This window comes from Chelonia mydas, chromosome 5 (genome assembly GCF_015237465.2).
Source record: "Chelonia mydas isolate rCheMyd1 chromosome 5, rCheMyd1.pri.v2, whole genome shotgun sequence".
Classification (NCBI taxonomy): domain Eukaryota; kingdom Metazoa; phylum Chordata; order Testudines; family Cheloniidae; genus Chelonia; species Chelonia mydas.
In genome coordinates, this window is record NC_051245.2 from 127,035,027 (window position 1) to 127,057,596 (window position 22,570).

The following is a 22,570-nucleotide window of genomic DNA, read 5'->3' on the forward strand; positions in this document are numbered from 1 at the left end:
ACTGAGAACAGTCTAGATCCATCCTCTTTGGAACCCCTCTTTAGGTAGTTGAAAGCAGCTATCAAATCCCCCCTCATTCTTCTCTTCCGCAGACTAAACAATCCCAGTTCCCTCAGCCTCTCCTCATAAGTCATGTGTTCCAGTCCTCTAATCATTTTTGTTGCCCTCCACTGGACGTTTTCCAGTTTCTCCACATCCTTCTTGTAGTGTGGGGCCCAAAACTGGACACAGTACTCCAGATGAGGCCTCACCAATGTTGAATAGAGGGGAACGATCACGTCCCTCCATCTGCTGGCAATGCCCCTACTTATACAGCCCAAAATGACATTGACCTTCTTGGCAACAAGGGCACACTGTTGACTCATATCCAGCTTCTCGTCCTCTGTAACCCCTAGGTCCTTTTCTGCAGAACTGCTGCCTAGCCATTCGGTCCCTAGTCTGTAGCGGTGCATGGGATTCTTCCATCCTAAGTGCAGGACTCTGTACTTGTTCTTGTTGAACCTCATCAGATTTCTTTTGGCCCAATCCTCCAATTTCTCTAGGTCCCTCTGTATCCTATTCCTACCCTCCAGCGTATCTACCTCTCCTCCCAGTTTAGTGTCATCTGCAGACTTGCTGAGGGTGCAATCCACACCATCCTCCAGATCATTAATGAAGATACTGAACAAAACTGGCCCGAGGACTGACCGTTGGGGCACTCCACTTGATACCGGCTGCCAATGTCTATAAGTGCTGAATTAAGCATCATATGGGCACTCCATTTGTGGGTAGAATCAGGACATGGGGCAATCAGGTATTGTACATCAGTGGTTCTCAAAGCCGATCCGCCGCTTGTTCAGGGAAAGCCCCTGGCGGGCCGGACCAGTTTGTTTACCTGCCGCGTCGGCAGGTTCCGCCGATCGCGGCTTCCACTGGCCGCGGTTTGCCGCTCCAGGCCAATGGGGACTGCGGGAAGCAGCGCGGACCAGGGGACATGCTGGCCGCCCTTCCTGCAGCCCCCATTGGCCTGGAGCGGCGAACCGCGGCTAGTGGGAGCCATGATCGGCCGAACCTGCAGACGTGGCAGGTAAATAAACCGGTCCGGCCCGCCAGGGGCTTTCCCTGAACAAGCTTCTGACCAGCTTTGAGAACCACTGTTGTACATGACATTCTCGCCTACTTCTTCCAAGACTGACTAAACCCAAGTCATCTGGGGATGAATTTTCAAAGAGCTGTGGCCCAAAGGAGACTTTCCCCAGCCATTGGTCCTGTGTCAATGTTCAGCCAAGCTGGTTACAGCAGAGACTAGAGTGTCTGACAGTTTCATACCCTACTCCCTAGAAAAATGGTGGAGGCACTCATTATGAAAATGCCATTTTATTAATAGGACAAAAATGTTCTGGTTTAAAGCTACTTTTTCAAAAAGACTCCTTATTCATATGTAGGCACCTGAATAAGTGACCTGATTTTCTCAAGTCCCCTGTACCTGCCACTTCCATTGGCTTCAGCTCTTCTAAAAATCAGGCCACCAGGTTTGAAAGCCATGGCCTAAATGTTTCCTCACATTCTTAGGCTGAGCTTGATGCTACTATGGCTACCCTACGCGACAAGCAAAGGAAATTAAAACAGGTGGAGGATCAGATACAGGCATTACAAGACCAGTATGAAAGAAGCCTTGAAGAAAAAGAGAGCCTTGGTAAGTGATTTCTCTTGAAGTCATTAAACAGTTAAATTAGTCTTTCACTTTCATGCCTCCACTATACAGCTAGCTGGACCAGGGGAAACTAGCTAGCCCTGACCCAGTCAGTCTCATACTATACACAATATAAACACAGTGGTATGCAAATTAATATGCACATTGGTAGGACTCCATTGAAGGGGTCAAACACATGATTTACTAGCACTCTGTCTCCCCAGTGCTTCTCTGGTCACGCAGTACCGCGGTAAGGAGACGCTACATCTGCTGACAACAGTTAGGCTTGTGACTGTTCCTTCAGGCAGCTTCAAGTGGAGCAACCAGATTCCAGTAGTAGGTGATGATAATATCACAGCAGGATGATTTGAAGAGGATGTGCTGAGAGTTTAGCGAGGTCAGGACATGTTTTTCATGGACCATAGTCTGTCCTGAAGTACCCAATCAATAGGCCAAAAAGAAGTTTGCTCAGAAGCCACTGGAAGTTAAGGCTAGAAGAAAGGGTAGGGGCAGAGGGAGGCTAAAATAGAAAGTAAGGGAAAAGATTATTAGGAAAAATTGACTTTTAAATACTAATCACAGTCCAATAATTTTATAACTGTTTAGCAAGGACCATGGCACTTACCCAAGCTCGCCTCACTAGAGCTGGAAAGCTGACAGCTGCATTAGGAGATGAACAAGTTCGGTGGGAAGAGAGCATCAGGAATTTTGAAGATGAGATTTCAAACATCATAGGGAATGTGTTCATAGCAGCTGCTTGTGTTGCCTATTATGGGGCTTTTACAGCACTTTATAGGCAACTGGTGAGTAAAAATAATTTCCCTTTTCTTTTTTTCCTCCATAATGTGGTGCTTGTGAAAGGTACCAAACTGGCATCACTGTAGAATTGCTTTAGCCTCTGAACAGGTACAATATGGACAGCGTCAGTCTAAGCATTCCCCCACAATTGCATTAATGATCCTCAGGCTTGCTGTCCAGAGTTCAGTTTTAATACATATTCAGCCATTAGTGACAATTGTGAAGGGTGTAGGATTATTATTAGTACAAGACTAGGACCCCTGTCTATTCGAAATTAACTAAAGACGCTCACTTGTCGCCTCCTAAGCAATCAAGCAGCCATCCAATGATGATAACTTTTAATTACTACCAACTACCGTCCAACAGGTTGTTACAATTCCCATTAAGTAATATAATCTCCTATGAATCTCTTTTTACAATTAATCTCTCTCTATCCCAGCTGATAGATTGCTGGATCAAGAAATGTCAGAATCTAGAGATTCCTATCAATCCAGACTTCAGTCTTATAAACATTTTGGGAGATCCCTATGAAATTCGCCAGTGGAACACGGATGGGTTACCACGTGACTATGTGTCTACTGAGAATGGGATTCTTGTGACTCGAGGGCGACGCTGGCCACTGATGATTGACCCCCAGGATCAGGTGAGCACTGATTGTAAACTGTACTGATGCAGCTCCCTTTCCAAAAATGCGACTACTCTGTAAGTTTTTGTACCAGACATTTCTAACACTTGACACCTTTTTCTTTGTTGGCTTGGGGCCAGATCCTTATATCGTGCAAATCAACATACTTCAGTAGCGGTATGGTGACTAATGCCAGCTGAGGATCTGGCACATACATTTTCAGTATGAGACCTGTGATTAAAAATAAAAAACACAACAGTGTTTCAAGTATTGCATGGACTCTAATTTAACATTCTCATTCCAATCAAAATTGGAATAGGTTTAAAATAATGAATAGAGGTTTCTAACTATAAAAAACATGGAAATGATTGTGCAAAATGTGTGATATAAAAACCCTCCACAATACGAAAACTATAAACTGTATTGATAACAGAGGAAAAGCAGGATTGTGTGCAGTTTTCCTTAAAGCCCAGGGATGAGTCTCAAAGATGGTTGAAGCTATGAAAGGAGTTTCATACAATGAAAGACTGTGAAGACTATTATTATTATTTAACCTAAAAAGGAGAAAAGAAAAACTGCATATATCTGCCTCACAACTGGTGTTTATTTTGTGCTATAACTTTCACCACACATTTTTGTTTTTTTCTGAATCCCCTTAATTGACCTAGTGCTAAATGACTATTGAACAACAGCCAATTTTGTTAGGACAATTCCCTGCATTGTTCACTCCTTTTCCCTAAAGTGTGATTATTGGAAGAGGTAGGTGAACACAATGAAAGAATTTATAATGAAAAAACTTTTTCAATTTAATTTTTACATTTAAAACATTACAAGTATAAATCTACTATTAATTATTTTAGGGTCCAATTGTGTCTGTGTGGGTATTCCTTCCTTCTTCACTCAACCCTGCAGCACCATCCTTTCCTCTTCCCTAGACATCATACAGGTCTCTCTTCATGGTCTGGTGTCCTTGTTGGAGGAGAGGGGCTGCTGACTGAATGGGCCAGGAGAAGTATGGGTGGGTCAGATGAGCACAAGGATTTCTCCTTCCTAGTGCACAACTCATCCTAAAGGGGATGAATGGGAGGCCAAACCCCCTCTCCACACCAGCGTTGGGTGCACCAGGAAGAGTAATTTGCACCACACAGTGTGTATAATCCCACGGGAAGCTGGCCCTCTGATATACAGTCCCTCTTAGAGTTTCTCTTGGTGTGGTGCTGCCTCACACTACTCCCCAAAATGATTCCATGCCTTGAATGGCACAATCTGGACCTATAAAGGCTAATAAAATACTAGCAGTACTAGCACAGTTGAATATCACACTGTGCAGTGTAAAAGCCATAGATATTACAGAGACAAGCAAAAACCTTTTTTTCTGGTGATGCTTCTCAGGAGTAAAGAGTTAGTACAATTAATTTACTTTTCCTGATCAAAGCAGTGGTCTTAAGAATTGCACTTCTGAATATTGAGGCAAACATGCTAATTAACCTTTTGGTCAAATATGAAACTTAGCCAACCTTAGTGATTACTCTCGTTTCCTACATAGGCAAATCGGTGGATAAGAAACAAAGAAACAAAATCTGGTTTGAAGATAATTAAGCTTACAGACTCTGGTTTCCTGCGTACGCTTGAGAATGCTATTAGATTGGGTTTACCTGTTCTTCTAGAAGAGGTATGTATCTTTTATCAATAAACTTAAATTACTAACATTGTATTTCTATCTCTTTACATATGTTGGAATCAGTAGGAACATTGTAATCAAAATTTTTGTCTACGAACTTCAGTTTTTTCTGGCCACAAAATCCCAGAACATTTCCTACATTTTAGGTATATTATTTTTTCCAGAGAAATGTTAGCTAAAATAAAGATATAAAAGCCTGTTCAGTAAATATGGCTATTCAAAAAGCAAAACAAAAGCTCTCTCTAATTAACAAAAAAACTCCAGGAGAAATTCATTCTATAAGATGATAATCTAAAATGTGCATTATAGAGTCACAGGTTTTTGCTTTGTTTTTTTTCTTGAGAAACCTGCCTCCCATTTGAATTTTCATGTGGGTGGCATGTTGCCAGAGGAGACTTTTTAATCAGACAATATGTTCTTTGAAACATTTGAAAAAAGTGTTCTGACTTTCTGAAAAATCTACTAACACTTTTTGTAATTTCGTATTTCTAAATGGCTTGATGTACAAACATCACATCAATGAAACAGACCAACGGCATTTTGGGCTGTATAAGTAGGGGCATTGCCAGTAGATCGAGGGACATGATTCAACATTGGTGAGGCCTCATCTGGAGTACTGTGTCCAGTTTTGGGCCCCACATTACAAGAAGGATGTGTAAAAATTGGAAAGAGTCCAGCGGAGGGCAACAAAAATGATTAGGGGACTGGAACACATGACTTATGAGGAGAGATTGAGGGAACTGGGATTGTTTAGTCTGCGGAAGAGAAGAATGAAGGGGGATTCGATAGCTGTTTTCAACTACCTGAAAGGGGGTTCCAAAGAGGATGGATCTAGACTGTTCTCAGTGGTAGCAGATGACAGAACAAGGAGTAATGGTCTCAAGTTGCAGTGGGGGAGGTTTAAGTTGGATATTAGGAAAACCTTTTTCACTAGGAGGATGGTGAAGCACTGGAATGCATTACCTAGGGAGGTGGTGGAATCTCCTTCCTTAGAAGTTTTTAAGGCCAAGCTTGACAAAGCTCTGGCTGGGATGATTTAGTTGGGGATTGAGCCTGCTTTGAGCAGGGGGTTGGACTAAATGACCTTCTGAAGTCCCTTCCAACCCTGATATTCTATGATTCTATGTTATTTGTTAGCCCTGGAAGAGAGAGAGGGCCAGATTCTCCATCCTATTGAGCTCTTGCAGTGCAAAGGAGTCTTAAATTTGGCCTAAGAGAAATGGTCTGAAGTAAATAGGATAAAATTCAATGAGGACAAATGCAAAGTACTCCACTTAGGAAGGAACAATCAGTTGCACACATACAAAATGGGAAACGACTGCCTAGGAAGGAGTACTCCAGAAAGGGATCTGGGGGTCATAGTGGACCACAAGCTAAATATGAGTCAACACTGTAACACAGTTGCAAAAAAAGCAAACATCCTTCTGGGATGTATTAGCAGGAGTGTTGTAAGCAAGAAATAATTCTTCCACTCTACTTCATGCTAATTAGGCCTCAACTGGAGTATTGTGACCAGTTCTGGGTGCCACACTTCAGGAAGGATGTGGAGAAATTGGAGAAAGTCCAGAGAAGAGCAACAAAAATGATTAAAGGTCTAGAAAACATGACCTATGAGGGAAGATTGAAAAAATTTAGTTTGTTTAGTCTAGAAAAGAGAAGATTGAGAGAGGACATAACAGTTTTCAAGTACATAAAAGGTTTTTACAAGGAAGAGGGAGAAAAAAATGTTCTTCCTAACCTCTGAGGACAGGACAAGAAGTGATGGGCTTAAATTGCAGCAAAGGAGGTTTAGGTTGGACATTAGGAAAAAATTCTTAACTGTCAGGGTGGTTAAGCACTGGAATAAATTGCCTAGGGAGGTTGTGGAATCTCCATCATTGGAGATTTTTAAGAACAGGTTAGACAAACACCTGTCAGGGATGGTCTAGATAATACTTAGTCCTGCCATGAGGCAGGGGACTGGACTAAATGACCTCTCAAGGTCCCTTCCAGTTCTATGATTCTAAGTGGCCAAATTGGGATTCCCCTGGCAGAGGGGAATTCCTGAGGTCGCTTTAATATATGTTGGGGGTGATCATGGTAGTTCCTGGGGTCATGGGACCTCCAGAGTTTCACACAACTCCCTCCTCTAGGGTTCTGTGGTTGGTGTAGCTGAGCCAGGCTTCAGGATTATGGATGTAGTACAAGTCTGTTGTTTAATAGGCTGAATGCAAAATTTTTAAGTCATTCCCTGTGGAAATTTGAATCTCTGAGGGTTTTAAGGAGAAATTTGAAGGAGGATAAATGAGATGGCTCTATGGATATTTAAGGGGAGCTCCTCCCAAGGCATCATAAGAGAAAGCATGAAGGTGCTTTTTTAAGAATTTAACAGGTGGGCAATGAAGGCTGGTAACATGAGCCAATCGGAGGTGCGAGTCAACATCTTGACAGAGAATGAGTGAGAAGTCAGATGGGGATAGGCTGTAAAGGCCCTCGAAAGTGAAGACAAACAGCTTGTGTTTGATGTGATAGAGAGAGAAGCCAGTGGAGGAATACAAAGAGTGGGGTGACATAGTCAAAGTGACATGCTAGGAAAATGATATTTGCAGCATCCTTCTGAATAGATATGAGCAGGACAAGATTGCATTTGTCAAGGCCAAAGAAAAAGATGTTGCAGTAATCAAGATGTGAGATGATGAGAGCCTGGAGGAGGGTCTTAACTGTATGGATGCATAGGAAAGGCCATATCTTAGAGATGTGCTGCAGAAAGAATCTGAAAGATTGAAATATAACCTGTATGTGATGACCTAGAGAGAGGACCAATTTGAAGATGGCGGCCAGGTTATGGGCCTGAGTGACAGGCAGGATGGTGTTGCTCACAGTGAACAAAAAAGGAGATAGGGCAGAGGGCTTGTGGAAAAAGATTCAGAACTCTGTTTTAGCCACCATGTTGAGCTTGACTTGATGGTGAGACAGACATGAGATGTCAGAAATACACTTCTTCGAGTGATGGTCCTTATCTGCATGGGTACATGTGTGCCCCATGCACCTGAGTTTGTAATTTTTTAGTCAGCAGTGTCCGTTGATCCTCACATGCGCCATAACTGTCCTCATGCTCCGAACTGAGTGTGTAAGGGATGGTGTGGACCAACACCTCTCCAGCTCTTTCTTATCACCGCATGGTCTAAGTCAGAGTTTATACAGGTGGTCATATGGCACAAGGCATCTGGACCCTTTGGGAGTCCAGAATGCATATCAATTTACTAGATCTCAGGGTAGTCCATCAAGTCTGTAATGCATTCCTTCCACTCATCCAATCCCAATGTTCAAATAATGTCAACATAACTGTAAGGACAACATAACAACTGTCTTCTATATAAACAAGTAGTGGGGAACGAGATCCCTTCCTTTTTGTATAGCGTCAGTTAACATCTATAACTGGTGCAACCACCATCACATAACCCTTTCAGCAGCATGTTTACTAGGGGTGCAGAACTCCCTAGTGGACAGTCACAGCAGATTTTTCCATGGACCACAAATGGGAGATTCACAATTCAGTTCTAAACAAGGTCTTCACCCAATGGGCAATGCTGTCCTGGGACCTTTTCGCCTCACATGTGAACAAGAAACTTCCTCTATACTGCTCCAGAGCAGTCCTAGGCAAGGGCTCAAAGGGAGATACACTCCAGCTACCACAGAAGGATCACCTGAGGTATGCTTTCCCTCCCATTCCATTAATACTACAGGCCCCATGGAAAATCCATTAAGACAGAGCTCAAGTCATCCTCATTGTGCCTAACTGTCCAAGACAGTTAAGGTTTACAGATCATAGAATCATAGAATATCAGGGTTGGAAGGGACCTCAGGAGGTCATCTAGTCCAACCCCCTGCTCAAAGCAGGACCAATCCCCAACTAAATCATCCCAGCCAGGGCTTTGTCAAGCCTGACCTTAAAAACCTCAAAGGAAGGAGATTCCACCACCTCCCTAGGTAACGCATTCCAGTGCTTCACCACCCTTCCAGTGAAAATTTTTTTCCTACTATCCAACCTAAACCTCCCCCACTGCAACTTGAGACCATTACTCCTTGTTCTGTCAAAAGATCTACTGAAGCTCTCAGCTCAGCTGCCCATAAATGTCTGCCCATTTCTGGACCTTCTAACACAACATAAGGGCACTTTCAAGCATGCAATCTGGAACCACTGCAGCCTGGTATTTGGATGGTCACTGGATGGTAAGAGCGCTTGTGTTCCAGAGTGATGCAATCCATCCTTAACCACAGAAGGAAAGACTCTACTGGGATATGTTATTCAGCTAAAAGGAGGTGTTTCTCCTCTTGGGCTCAACAATGTGTTATCGCCAGAATCTGCTGGGTTCTCTGCTATCCTGAAATATTTACCCATAAGTCTTTGGATGTCTCATTTAGTTCTCTTCAGGTTCATTTAGCAGCAATCAGTGCTTTTCATCCTCCTGTTGATAGCCACACGATCTTCACTCATCCTGTTAAACTAGATTTTTGAAGGGGCTTCTTAGACCATTTCCGCCACTGGTGAAGTTCGCACCCCAGTGGGACCTCAATTTTGTTCTTTCATCTCTCAGCAGACCTCCCTTTGAACCTCAAGCCACATGGTCTGTGGCCCATCTGACTATGAAAGTGGCCTTTCTAGCTGAAAGCATGCGTGGTGGACCCGAGTTTCATAAGAGTCAAAGCATCCATTTACTGGTATTGTTTCCAAAACCACATGCCTCAGATGAAGAGAGGAGACCGCATTCTCTGGATGTCTGAAGGGCACTGGCCACTTGATCTCTATTTCATCCTTCTGTGAAAGTGGCCTTCGCAGTGGCAATAACATCAGCCTGGAGAGCTGTTGAATTACAAGCATTGTTAGCCAAACCACCTTATACTGTCTTTCATAAGGATAAAATTTCTACGAAATCTCACCCTAAGTTTTTACCAAAGGTGGCTCCAGAATTTCAATTAAATCTATCACATTGCTGTTGTTTTCCCTAAGCCACATGCAGAGCATGTAAAGCAGAGCAAAAGCTGCATTCGTTGGATGTAAACAGAGTTCTTTTGTTCTATCTTGACAGAACTGCGCACTTCAGAAAGTCTCCTAAACTGTTTGTAGCATATAGAGAAAAGGACCAAAGGTGAAGCTGTCTCAGCGCAAACAATCTTTAACTGGATTTCCACATGTATCAAACTTTGTTATCAGGTGACTCGAAAGACTCTACCTGACAAAATAATGGCTCATTTGATGAGAGCTTGATCCACTGTGATGGCCACTCTCAGGACATTTGTAAGGCAGCAGCCTGGTCCTTCATCCACACATTCACTGAGCAGTACACAATTGAACAGGCTTTCAGACACCATGCAAAATTTAGCAGAATTGTCCTGCAATCACACGACTCCTGGTATCCACCTCCAGCAAGGGTCACTGCTTGTGGGGGGTTGGGGAGAGAGGTCATCAGCAATAAAATATATGTAATTTTGTAAAAAATAAAATATAGCTCATCATTAGCAGCAGAAATGGTTACTTGCCTGCACAAAGAAAAGGAGTACTTGTGGCACCTTAGAGACTAACCAATTTATTTGAGCATAAGCTTTCGTGAGCTACAGCTCACTTCATCGGATGCATACTGTGGAAAGTGTAGATTCTTTTTGCGAATACAGACTAACACGGCTGTTACTCTGAAACTTGCCTGCACAGTAACTGGTGTTATTCCACATGTGTTGTCTGTATACATATTCTATGACCCAACCCCCATCCCCGCTACTCAGAGTCTTTGACATCGGGCTCTGTAGGTGGCAAAAGAACTGGTTTTTGGTTGAGGCAGCCCCCCCCCCCCTTTATGCCCTCAGTTGCTGGTGTGAGGATACGCAGTGGGTGTGCTCACACCAACAGTGGAATATGTATGCAAACTACACATCTTGAAGAATACCATTTACTATATAAGTAAGTAACTAGGGCTGTCAATCGCAGTTAACTCATGCGATTAACTAAAAAAAATTAATCGCACTTATAACAATAGAATACCAATTGAAATTTATTAAATATTTTTTGATATTTTTCTACATTTTCAATATTGATTTCAATTACAACACAGAACACAAAGTGCACAGTGCTCACTTTATATTATTATTTTTTATTACAAATATATGTACTGTAAAAACGATAAAAGAAATACACCTCTTCCCTGATATAACACGGTCTTACCGCGTTATATATGAAACCGCGTTATATCGAACTTGCTATGGAGGGCTGGGTAGGGAAGGCTGTGCCTCCCCAAACAGCCTGGCCCCGCCCCCTATCCGACCCCCACCTACTTCCCGCCCCCGACTGACCCCTCAGAACCCCCAACCCATCCAACCCCCCTGCTCCCTGTCCCCTGACCGCCCCCCGAGACCCTCTGCCCTTATCCAACCCCCCAGCCCTGGCCCAGCCCCCTTAACACGCCACTCAGAGCAGCATGTCAGAGCCAGACACGCTGCCACCATAGGTGCCGACTCCGTGGGTGCTCCGGGGCTGGAGCACCCTCAGAGAAAAATTGGTGGGTGGCAGAGCACCCACTGCAGTTCCTCGCCCCGCCCCCCCCGCCCCAGCTCACCTCCGCTCCACATCCTCCCCTGAGTGCACCACCACCGCTCCGCTTCTCCCCCCCACCCCAAGTCTAGCCGCGAATCAGCTGTTTGGCATGGCAAGCCTGGGAGAGATGGGGGAGAAGCGGAGTGGCGGCGTGCTCAGGGGAGAAAGCAGAGCGGAGGTGAGCTGGGGCAGGGATCGGTTCCTCTGCGCCCCCTCCCCCAGCTCACCTCCGCTCCACCTCCTCCCCTGAGCACATGGCCCCTCCACTTCTCCCCCCTACCTCCCAGGCTTGCGCGAGCCTGGGAGGGAGGGGGGAAGAGGGGAAATGCTTTACCGCATTATATCCGAATTCGCGTTATATCGGATAGCGTTATATCAGGGTAGAGGTGTTGTATTTTTCAGTTCACCTCATACAAGTACTGAAGTGCAATCTCTTTATCATGAAAGTATAATTTACAAATGCAGATTTTTTTGGTTACATAACTGCACTCAAAAACAAAACAATGTAAAACTTTAGAGCCTACAAGTCCACTCAGTCCTACTTCTTATTCTGCCAATCGCTAAGACAAATGAGTTTGTTTGCATTGACGGGAGATACTGCTGCCTGCTTCTTATCTACAGTGTCACCTGAAAGTGAGAATAGGCATTCACATGGCACTTTTGTAGCCGGCGTTGCAAGGTATTTATATGCCAGATATGTTAAACATTCGTATGCCCCTTCATTCTTCGGCCACCATTCCAGAGGACATCCTTCCATGCTGATGATGCTCATTAAAAAAATAAGGCATCAATTACATTTGTGACTGTACTCCTTGGGGGGGAGAATTGTATGTCTCCTGCTCTGTTTTACCTGCATTCTGCATATATTTCATGTCATAGGAGTCTCGGGTGATGACCCAGCACATGTTTGTTTTAAGAACACTTTCACAGCAGATTTGACAAAACACAAAGAAGGTACCAATGTGAGATTTCTAAAGATAGCTACAGCACTTGACCCAAGGTTTAAGAATCTGAAGTGCCACCCAAAATCTGAGAGGGACGAGGTGTGGAGCATGCTTTTAGAAGTCTTAAAAGAGCAACACTCTGATGCAGAAACTACAGAAGCCGAACCACCAAAAAAGAAGATCAACCTTCTGCTGGTGGCATCTGACTCAGATGATGAGTCAGTCCGCACTGAACATGAACATGTGTCAGTCCGCACTGTTTTAGATCGTTATCAAGCAGAACCCATCATCAGCATGAAGGCATTTGCTCTGGAATGGTGGTTGAAGCATGAAGGGACATGTGAATCTTTAGCGCATCTGGCACATAAATATATTGCAACGCCAGCTACAACAGTGTCATGCGAATGCCTGTTCTCACTTTAAGGTGACATTGTAAACAAGAAGCAGGCAGCGTTATCACCTGCAAATTGTAACCAACCTTGTTTGTCTAAGTGATTTGGCTGACCAAGAAGTAGGACTGAGTGACTTGTAGGCTCTAAAGTTTTATATTGTTTTATTTTGGAATGCAGGTTTTTTTGTACATAATTCTACATTTGTAAGTTCAACTTTCATGATAAAGAGATTACACTACAGTACTTATACGAGGTGAATTGAAAAATAATTTTTTTTGTTTTTTACAGTTCAAATATTTGAAATAAAAAATAAATATAATGTGAGCACTGTACACTTTGTGTTCTATGTTGTAATTGAAATTAATATATTTGAAAATGTAGTAAACATCCAAAAATATTTAAAATAAATGGTATTCTATTGTTGTTTAACAGCACGATTAATTTTTTTAATTGCGTGATTAATCACGATTAATTTTTTTAATCGCTGGACAGCCCTATAAGTAACCATTTCTTCCCATAACATCTGCATGATGAATTTCTGAACTGGCAACACTTTCAGTGCAACACCTTATTTTCTAAGAGCAAATTTTAATGTATATCCTCTGTCATTCTGTAGAAAGATGTCCATCAGTATCATAACTTATGTCTGTTGATGGCCAAAGCACAAAACAAAAGCTTTAGCACAGTCGTGATGTGTGTTTGGAAGCTCATATACACAAGCACTCAGAAAATCACCTGTTTGTTTCCTTTCATTCACAATGTGTACGAGCAGAATCTCAAAATAATCTCTGGATAGATAGTTAAAAGGTTTGTCAGGAAGGCATATACAGCTTCTGTTAAACCAGATATTTTTTCCTATTTCATGTTATGCTCTGGTTCCACCAGAAGTTATTGGGTTAGAAGCAGGTATTATTGGGTGAAATTCTGTGTTATAGTAAAAAGAAAAGGAGGACTTGTGGCACCTTAGAGACTACCCAATTTATTTGAGCATGAGCTTTCGTGAGCTACAGCTCACTTCATCGGATGCGTACTGTGGAAATTGCAGAAGACATTATATACACAGACACCATGAAACAATACCTCCTCCCACCCCACTCTCCTGCTGGTAATAGCTTATCTAAAGTGATCATCAAGTTGGGCCATTTCCAGCACAAATACAGGTTTTCTCACCCTCCGCCCCCCCACAGACAAACTCACTCTCTTGCTGGTAATAGCCCATCCAAAGTGACCACTGTCTTCACAATGTGTATGGCCCACCTTGATTATCATACACATTGTGAAGACAGTGGTCACTTTGGATGGGCTATTACCAGCAAGAGAGTGAGTTTGTCTGTGGGGGCGCGGAGGGTGAGAAAACCTGTATTTGTGCTGGAAATGGCCCAACTTGATGATCACTTTAGATAAGCTATTACCAGCAGGAGAGTGGGGTGGGAGGGGGTATTGTTTCATGGTGTCTGTGTATATAATGTCTTCTGCAATTTCCACAGTATGCATCCGATGAAGTGAGCTGTAGCTCACGAAAGCTCACGCTCAAATAAATTGGTTAGTCTCTAAGGTGCCACAAGTCCTCCTTTTCTTTTTGCGAATACAGACTAACACTGCTGTTACTTTGAAACCTGTGTTATAGTAGTTATAGTTATATGACATAAAGTCAGACTAGATGAGCACAGTGATCCCTTCTGGTCTTAAAATCATTGAATATCTAGCAGCCATGTTTTGGGCAAAGGTCCATAGTAAACTCCGAAGAAACTTGCAAAGCCACAACGTAGGTATAACTCCTTGTGTTTCATAAAGCACTGTAAGATAGCTGTTCAGGAGTTTAATGCATTTCTCCCCACCCCAAAAAAGGCTCCATTTCCTAACACCAGAGCATGGATTATGTATCTTTATACTCATCTTTTCTTTCCCTCTGTCTGAGAATCTTACTACTTGCCACGTCCCTGAGTAAAGGGCCAGTATACATGTTAGGATGCAGGATGGGAAAATTGTTACCTTTTAAAATTGTTTTCCTTGATTAACATCTTCACTAGTCTGTCACACAACAAAAAATACATACATAACTGAATGGCATGTTTGATCTGGGTGCATGTTTCAGAATTCATTCAGACCTAAGTGAAGTTCAAGTTAGAATTTTACTGACAATTAACCTTGTTTGAGAAATTATTTATATACATTTGGGAGTACATGACGAGGGGCACGACCGAGTGAGTAGGTTGCTAGGCAATGAGCTCAGCTGCCGAAGGTGCCACTGTAGAGGGGTTAGCACTGAATAAAGGACTGATGGAGATATTAATAACAGAAAGGAAATGATCATATAATACATTTTCCATTCTGCCCACCCAGAGTTGATTATGCCCTAGGTAGGATTCAGTGAGTTTAAACTCAGAACTTTTTGAGTAAAATATCCCTCCCCTAAGCGTAAGATTTTATTGTGCTTGAATAATTCAATACTGAGTTAATTTTTAAACTTGAGACTTGCTATAGATTTGTTACTAGGCCTGGCTCAAACACACTTTTTTCCCCCTTTCACAAGCACTGAAATCAACCATGACAAAGTGTCTGTGGCTATAGCCCATGTATCATGACAGTGGTGTCACAGAACTGTAGTTTATTCAGCAGGAATAACTGTCCAATTTGTGAGTTACCCAGCAATTTCTTTGAAAGTGACAGCAGCACATACAATTAATTGTTCATGGATATATTAAGCCTCAAGTATCAAGGGGTAGCCGTGTTCATCTGTATCCACAAAAACAACAAGGAGTCCAGTGGCCCAAATTAATTGTGTTAAATTTGCAAATGAATTTTAGTTCTGCAGTTTCTCTTTGAAGTCTGTTTCTGAAGTTTTTTTGTTCAAGTATGGCTACGTTTAAATCTGGTATAGAATGTCCAGGAAGATTGAAGTGTTCTCCCACTGGCTTTTGTATGTTACCGTTCCTGATGTCCAATTTGTGTCCATTTATTTTTTTACGTAGAGAATAAAAGAATAACTAAAATAAAAGAACTAAAATTCATTTGCAAATTTAACACCATTAATTTGGGCTTGAATAGGGACTGGGAGTGGCTGGCTCACTACAAAAGCAATTTTGCCTCTCCTGGAATTGACACCTCCTCATCAATTATTGGGAGTGGACTCTCAGAATCATAGAATATCAGGGTTCGAAGCGACCTCAGGAGGTCATCTAGTCCAACCCCCTGCTCAAAGCAGGACCAATCCCCAACTAAATCATCCCAGCCAGAGCTTTGTCAAGCCTGACCTTAAAAACTTCTAAGGAAGGAGATTCCACCACCTCCCTAGGTAACGCATTCCAGTGTTTCACCACCCTCCTAGTGAAAAAGATTTTCCTAATATCCAACTTAAACCTCCCCCACTGCAACTTGAGACTATTACTCCTTGTTCTCTCATCAGCTATCACTGAGAACAGTCTAGATCCATCCTCTTTGGATCCTCCTTTCAGGTAGTTGAAAGCAGCTATCAAATCCCCCCTCATTCTTCTCTTCCGCAGACTAAACAATCCCAGTTCCCTCAGCCTCTCCTCATAAGTCATGTGTTCCAGTCCCTGAATCATTTCTGTTGCCCTCCGCTGGACTCTTTCCAATTTTTCCACATCCTTCTTGTAGTGTGGGGCCCAAAACTGGACACAGTACTTCAGATGAGGCCTCACCAATGTCGAATAGAGGGGAACGATCACGTCCCTCCATCTGCTGGCAATGCCCCTACAAATACATCCCAAAATGCCATTGACCTTCTTGGCAACAAGGGCACACTGTTGACTCATATCCAGCTTCTCGTCCACTGTAACCCCTAGGTCCTTTTCTGCAGAACTGCTGCCTAGCCATTCGGTCTCTAGTCTGTAGCGGTGCATAGGATTCTTCCGTCCTACGTGCAGGACTCTGCACTTGTCCTTGTTGAACCTCATCAGATTTCTTTTGGCCCAATCCTCCAATTTCTCTAGGTCCCTCTGTATCCTATCGCTACCCTCCAGCGTATCTACCTCTCCTCCCAGTTTAGTGTCATCTGCAAACTTGCTGAGGGTGCAATCCACACCATCCTCCAGATCATTTATGAAGATATTGAACAAAACCAGCCCCAGGACCGACCCTTGGGGCACTCCACTTGATACCGGCTGCCAACTAGACATGGAGCCATTGATCACTACCCGTTGAGCCCGACAATCTAGCCAGCTTTCTATCCACCTTATAGTCCATTCATCCACCCCATACTTCCTTAACTTGCTGGCAAGAATACTGTGAGAGACCGTGTCAAAAGCTTTGCTAAAGTCAAGGAACAACACGTCCACTGCTTTCCCCTCATCCACAGAGCCAGTTATCTCATCATAGAAGGCAATTAGATTAGTCAGGCATGACTTGCCCTTGGTGAATCCATGCTGACTGTTCCTGATCACTTTCCTCTCCTCTAAGTGCTTCAGAATTGATTCCTTGAGGACCTGCTCTATGATTTTTCCAGGGACTGAGGTGAGGCTGACTGGCCTGTTGTTTCCAGGATCCTCCTTCTTCCCTTTTTTAAAGATGGGCACTACATTAGCCTTTTTCCAGTCGTCCGGGACCTCCCCCGATTGCCATGAGTTTTCAAAGATAATGGCCAATGGCTCTGCAATCACATCCGCCAACTCCTTTAGCATTCTCGCATGCAGCGCATCCGGCCCCACGGACTTGTGCTCGTCCAGCTTTTCTAAATAGTCCCGAACCACTTCTTTCTCCACAGAGGGCTCGTCACCTCCTCCCCATGTTGTGCTGCCCAGTGCAGTAGTGTGGGAGCTGACCTTGTTCGTGAAGACAGAGGCAAAAAAAGCATTGACTACATTAGCTTTTTCCACATCCTCTGTCACGAGGTTGCCTCCCTCATTCAGTAAGGGGCCCACACTTTCCTTGACTTTCTTCTTGTTGCTAACATACCTGAAGAAACCCTTCTTGTTATTCTTAACATCTCTTGCTAGCTGCAATTCCAGGTGTGTTTTGGCCTTCATGATTTCACTCCTGCATGTCCGAGCAATATTTTTATACTCTTCCCTGGTCATTTGTCCAATCTTCCACTTCTTGTGAGCTTCTTTTTTGTATTTAAGATCAGCAAGGATTTCACTGTTAAGCCAAGCTGGTCGCCTGCCATATTTACTATTCTTTCTACACATCGGGATGGTTTGTCCCTGTAACCTCAATAAGGATTCTTTAAAATACAGCCAGCTCTCCTGGACTCTGCTGCTCTCCTTTCTTCCCTGTGTCAGGATCCTGAACTCGACCATCTCATGGTCACTGCCTCCCAGGTTCCCATCCACTTTTGCTTCCCCTACTAATTCTTTCCAGTTTGTGAACAGCAGGTCAAGAAGAGCTCTGCCCCTAGTTGGTTCCTCCAGCACTTGCACCAGGAAATTGTCCCCTACGCTTTCCAAAAACTTCCTGGACTGTCTGTGCACCGCTGTATTGCTCTCCCAGCAGATATCAGGGTGATTGAAGTCTCCTATGAGAACCAGGGCCAGCGATTTAGTAACTTCCGTGAGTTGCCGGAAGAAAGCCTCATCCACTTCATCCCCCTGGTCTGGTGGTCTATAGCAGAGTCCCACCACGACATCACCCTTGTTGCTCACATTTCTAAACTTAATCCAGAGACTCTCACGTTTTTTTGCAGTTTCATACTGGAGCTCTGAGCAGTCATACTGCTCCCTTACATACAGTGCAACTCCCCCACCTTTTCTGCCCTGCCTGTCCTTCCTGAACAGTTTATATCCATCCATGACAGTACTCCAGTCATGTGAGTTATCCCACCAAGTCTCTGTTATTCCAATCACATCATAATTCCTTGACTGTGCCAGGACTTCCAGTTCTCCCTGCTTGTTTCCCAGGCTTCTTGCATTTGTGTCTAGGCACTTGAGCTAACTCGCTGATCGTCCCTCTTTCTCAGTAGGAGGCAGAAGCCCTGCCCTCTTGCACGCTCCTGCTCGTGCTTCCTCCCGGTGTCCCACTTCCCCACTTACCTCAGGGCTTTCGTCTCCTTCCCCCAGTGAACCTAGTTTAAAGCCCTCCTCACTAGGTTAGCCAGCCTGCTTGCGAAGATGCTCTTACCTCTCTTCGTTAGGTGGAGCCCGTCTCTGCCTAGAACTCCTCCTTCTTGGAACATCATCCCATGGTCAAAGAATCCAAAGCCTTCTCTCTGACACCACCTGCGTAGCCATTCGTTGACTTCCATGATTCGACGGTCTCTACCTAGGCCTTTTCCTTCCACGGGGAGGATGGATGAGAAGACCACTTGCACCTCAAACTCCTTTATCCTTCTTCCCAGAGCCACGTAGTCTGCAGTGATCCGCTCAAGGTCATTCTTGGCAGTATCATTGGTGCCCACGTGGAGAAGCAGGAAGGGGTAGCGATCCGAGGGCTTGATGAGTCTCGGCAGTCCCTCCGTCACATCGTTTACCCTAGCTCCTGGCAAGCAGTAGACTTCTCGGTTTCCTGGTTGGGGTAGCAGATAGATGACTCAGTCCCCCTGAGGAGAGAGACCCCGACCACCACCACCCGCCTCCTTCTCTTGGGAGCGGTGGTCGTGGAACCCCCAACCCTAGGACAGTGCATCTCATGCCTTCCAATTGGCGAGGTCTCCTTCTGTTCCCTTCCCCCAGATGTATCATCTAGTCCACTCTCCGCATTAGTACCTGTGGAGAGAACATGAAAATGGTTGCTTACCTGTATCTGCATTGCTGGTACATGGACGCTCCCCTTTCTTCTTCTGGAGGTCACATGCTGCCAAATTTCTTCACCGTCCTCCTGTCCCCGCAGTGCGGCCTGCTCTGAATCTTCAGAACGTTGTGTCTGTAGAAGCATATTCTGACGTCTGTCCAGGAAATCTTCAGTTTCTCTTATGCAGTGCAGGGTTGATACTTGTTGCTCCAGACCTTGAACCTTCTCTTCCAATATGGAGACCAGCTTGCACTTTGTACAGACAAAGTCGCTTCTGTCCTGTGGAAGAAAGACAAACATGGCACATCCAGTGCAGGTCACAACAGCTGAACATTCACCATCCATATTACTTTCCTTCTACGAGCTTCCTCAGGAGTTGTAGTGACTACTCAGAGAAGCCGGCAAGATGTAAGCCTCAGTGGGCTCTCCCCAGGCGAACTCCCTCTGTTAGCCGCTCTGCTATTCGCCACTCAGCTGGTTCGCAGCTGACCGGCTTTTTATAACAGTCAGGCCCACTCAAGGCTCACCTGGAACAAAGCACTCCCAATTCACACTTTTCAAACCACCAGTCAAGCACACTGTCAAACTGTCCCCACAACAGACACTCAGATACTCACCAACACATCCTCCTTAATGCAGCCCTTAGCGTACCTCCTCTCAGACAGCTCCCAGGCAAACTCCCTCTGTTAGCCGCTCTGCTGTTGGCTGGACTCCATCCACCCTGACTGAATGGGCCCTGTCAGCACTGGTTCTCCACTTGTAAGGTAACTCCCTTCTCTTCATGTGTCAGTATATTTATGCCTGCATCTGTAATCTTCACTCCATGCATCTGAAGACGTGAGGCTTTTACTCACGAAAGCTTATGCCCAAATAAATCTGTTAGTCTTTAAGGTGCTATCAGACTCCTTGTTATATTAAGCCTCAGTTGTAATATTTTCATTTGGCCCACAGACAGATATTTCTTGAATCCCATAGGCATGTCCAAGAAGCTATTCCTAGTTCCTCTGGCCCAAAGCTGTGACTTTAAGCAGTCAGTACACATTGACTCGAGACCAAGGTTCTGATTTGAGTAGCCATCAGGATCAGTAACTGCAGGAAAGAAAAAGATATGCATAAGTGAATTTCCACCAATGTATTGTATGTTTGTCAGTTTTCAATACCCGAGGTAAAAATTCAATGCTGTATTCATTGGCATGATATATATGGCACTAGGATCTGATGATTCATGACTCACTTGAAAATTCAAATGTATTTCTTTATTTTGATTTATTTTCTTGTTTTTTATAAATGTGCCTCTTAAAAATCTGTATGCTCGTTTAAAAAAAAAAAAGAATCAGCAACACCATAATATGTCCCGTAGCTAATGGATAATAGAAAACATAAAAAGAAAAGGAGTACTTGTGGCACCTTAGAGACTAACCAGTTTATTTGAGCATGAGCTTTCGTGAGCTACAGCTCACTTCATCGGTGCTATGCATCCGATGAAGTGAGCTGTAGCTCACGAAAGCTCATGCTCAAATAAACTGGTTAGTCTCTAAGGTGCCACAAGTACTCCTTTTCTTTTTACGAATACAGACTAACACGGCTGTTACTCTGAAACCTGTCAATAGAAAACATGGCTTTGTTTGCATATTAACAAATGTAAACAAAAAGTCCCATACCCAATCCAAGAATTCCCAAGATACACTCAACCATTCCTTTCAGAAAAGTGCAAGGTGAACAGATAGGCGCCCTGCACTTTGCCCTGAAAGTCAGCAGATCTGGAAATGATAAAGGCGTGAATAAATGTACTGAGATCCATGTCCAAAAAAAAGTCTCATTCTTCTCAGTGAGTCTACATGAAAAAAGCACTCTTGCCCATCCTTGCTATCTGATCATCCAGAAACAAACACGGATCCAATGGAACCCCCATATCTTCATGTCAACTACGAAAAAAATAATCATAGCCTCTAAACTAAGGGACAGATGTCTTCCTTGCATTTTTCTGTGACTGAATACTATATGCATCTCAGCAAAGAATTTGATTATGTGCTTAACTACTTTGCTAAATAGAATAGTAAGCACACTTTGAAGTCTTCTGTTGAATTAGGACAATAATTCTGCCCAGTTTACTGTTTCTGGTTCCCATAGTATGATGATTTTCTGTCTTGACTGTAACCAGTCAGATATAGGAAGAATGGGGCACCTTGGCCCATAATACAGATAATAAAGGGTAGTGAGAGTTGGCAAGAGAATCCCGTTATTGGACACAACCCTGTCAGGTGCTGAGCACTCTCCAGCAAAACACTTAAAGCACGTGCCTAAAGTTAAACTTAAGTGTAATGCAGGATTGGTCTAGAGTGCTCAGTATTCTCCAGGATTGAGCCCACTAAGTCTTAGGAAGCGGGTGTGTATGGGTCCTTCCCATATTTTGATCAAGTTTTGAAAATAACGTTTTCATTACCATTCTGTTTCTAAAGAGACATGACTGTTTTTTAAATGTCTCGTGCCTTTTTTTTTTTTTCCTAAAGTACCATAATGAAACGTGGTTGAACATATGCAAATTATGTACAGTGAATTTGGAATTTTGTGACCCAAAAAAAAAAATTAGGCCCAAATCCTGCAGAGACCTTCGCATGTACATAACTGTATGTACCTGAGTAGCCCATTGACTTCAGTGTGACTATTCATGTGTATGAAGTTATGTCTGTGTTTAAATCGTTGTAGGATCAGGGCCTAGTTTTGTACTTTCAGTTCTCATGTAAGTAAAGAATATTTTCTTCTATCTCTGTGTGTTTGCTTTAACACTGTCTAAATTCTGTTACATCACTGATTTGTGCTGTGAGATAGTTCTGCAGTAAAACATGTAGGCTTTCTCTGGTTTAAAAAACAATGCATAATTTGAAGTGTGTTTAATATCCATGGGATTTGGGCACATAACTCTGTTAGGCTCCTTTGAAAATCCAGCCATATCCTATAACAAAAACTAGGAAGGCAGAGAGTAATAAGTGAACAGAAGAATATCATTGGGACCATCTTTTTGTTCTGTGTTTGTTCAGCACCTATCACAATGGAGTCCTGGTCCATGACTATGGTCCTAGCCACTACAAAAACAATGAGGCGTCCTTGTGGCACCTCAGAGACTAACAAATTTATTTAGCCAATACAGGTTTCAGAGTAACATGCTTATGCTCAAATAAATTGGTTAGTCTCTAAGGTGCCACAAGTAC

At 43.5% G+C, this 22,570-nt stretch overlaps 1 protein-coding gene across 1 annotated transcript in view; it reads left to right on the forward strand.

The window, feature by feature from the left end:
- Window positions 1-22,570, forward strand: part of DNAH6 (dynein axonemal heavy chain 6) — a 187,537-nt gene that overhangs the window by 103,659 nt on the left and 61,308 nt on the right. The window contains exons 53-56 of the mRNA XM_043547288.1: window positions 1,552-1,675; window positions 2,279-2,475; window positions 2,910-3,113; window positions 4,642-4,767. Coding sequence (XP_043403223.1) covers window positions 1,552-1,675; window positions 2,279-2,475; window positions 2,910-3,113; window positions 4,642-4,767 — 651 coding nt within the window. The remainder of the gene's footprint in view (window positions 1-1,551; window positions 1,676-2,278; window positions 2,476-2,909; window positions 3,114-4,641; window positions 4,768-22,570) is intronic.